Source organism: Aureococcus anophagefferens, assembly GCF_000186865.1.
Source record: "Aureococcus anophagefferens unplaced genomic scaffold AURANscaffold_7, whole genome shotgun sequence".
In the NCBI taxonomy this organism is placed as follows: Eukaryota; class Pelagophyceae; order Pelagomonadales; family Pelagomonadaceae; genus Aureococcus; species Aureococcus anophagefferens.
Window position 1 is genome coordinate 2116675 of NW_008705567.1, and position 1760 is coordinate 2118434.

Consider the following 1760-nt stretch of genomic DNA (forward strand, 5'->3'; position numbering starts at 1 on the left):
CATCTTCAGCACTACACGAAGAAGCAGTGGGACAAGTACCCGGCGGAGCTCGACGCGTCCGTGCTCATGCGCCTGCCCTGCCGCACGTCGACGGACGACCGCTACTTCGGGGACGCCTGGCAGGCGCTGCCCGTGCGGGGCTACACGCGCATCTTCGAGAACATGCTGCTGCGGGACCCGCGCGTGACCGTGAAGCTCAACGTCGACTTCTTCGACGCGCGGGCCAAGGGCCTGCTGCCCCAGTTCGGCACGCTCGTCTACACGGGGCCCATCGACTCCTACTTCGCCGCCCAGGGCCTGCCGAAGCTCGAGTACCGGTCGCTCCGCTTCGAGGAGGAGTACGTCGACGACCCGGAGGACGGCTTCTTCCAGGAGGCCTTCGTCGTCAACCACCCGTCGGCGGACGTGCCCTTCACGCGCATCGTCGAGTACAAGCACGTGCCGAACCAGCCGCTGGCCGTGAAGCGCGGCCTCGTCAAGGGCACGCGCATCGCGCGCGAGTACTCGTCGGCCGAGGGCGACCCCTACTACCCCGTGCCCAACCCGGAGAACCGGGCGCTCTACGAGCGCTACCGCGCCCTCGCCGAGAAGGAGGACACGGTCTGCTTCGTCGGCCGCCTCGCGTCCTACAAGTACTTCAACATGGACCAGGCGATCCTCAACGCGCTCGAGATCTACGACTCGCTCAAGGAGAAGGGCAAGCTCCAGCCCAAGCGGCGCCCCGAGGACTTCGGGCCCGGCGACGGGCCCAAGTGAGGCGCGACCAACCCGACCGCGCCCCCCGTCGTCGCCTCGCGCCCCGAGGCGGGACGCCGCTCAGTCCCCCCTCGCGGCGAACTTGAACCACCGTTGGTCCCGACCCGGTGGCCTTTAAACTGTTCTCCCGATCGGCGCCTGAAGGTCTACTCGAAACATCCGGGCCGGGTTCGTGGAGAAGCCAAAGGCGGTGGAGTCCTTTTCCACATGAGTTTTCCATCAGGCGGACGGCCTTCTCGGCGATGTAATCCTAGCTAGGATATTGGCTGCTCATTGTTTGTTGGGGAGCGTGTAATCCTAGTTAGGATATTGGCTGCTCATTGTTTGTTGGGGAGCGCCGGCGAGGTCCACCGCAACGCTCGACCTCGGACCTCCGGCGAGAGGTAAGGAGGATTATAGTGTAAAATCCTAAGGGTGTTTTCGCGTTCCCTAGAACGATTTTGTTGAAGTTCGATGGAAAATTAATGACAAAAATGTATGAAAAAAAGTTTTGGGGTCATTATTCTCACGCTCATGGTGCTATACATTTCAAATAATTATTACGAGTAAATTTGAAATAAGGTTTTTTATCATAAAAAAACCTGAAATAAAATTGTTCATCACACCGTTGCGACTTTAATTCTTTCGCAGTTATGTTTCTGGTGATGAGTAAATTTGAAATAACCGTAAGGTTTTTTAGAGCGGCGCCGGCGGAACGGACCGCTGGGACTTCTGCGACGTCCCCAAGTGTGCCTCGAACAACAACGGCGGCACGTCCGCCTCTCTCGCGATCATCATCCCCGTCGTCATCGCGGCCGTCCTCCTCCTCGCGGCCCTCCTCTTCCTCGTCCGCAAGCGCGTCGTCGCCGCGCGCCAGCACCGCCGGTCGTCCATGCCGACCATCGGCGGCGACGACGAGGCCGAGGTCGAGGCCTGAGAACCAACCAAGCAAGTCCAAGCAGGCGCCCGGATGAGTATGAGAGGCTCCTCCGCCCGCCGACTCGGAGGCCCGCGTCGGGCACCAG

The 1760-nt window shown here is 60.9% G+C and overlaps 1 protein-coding gene across 1 annotated transcript; it reads left to right on the plus strand.

Moving 5' to 3' along the window:
* Positions 1 to 3: 3 nt before the first annotated feature.
* Positions 4 to 696, plus strand: AURANDRAFT_12440 (hypothetical protein; the record flags this gene model as incomplete). Its single annotated transcript, XM_009037974.1, has 1 exon — positions 4 to 696. A coding segment is annotated over one exon (693 nt), but the record flags the coding sequence as incomplete, so codon positions are not given.
* Positions 697 to 1760: the final 1064 nt, after the last annotated feature.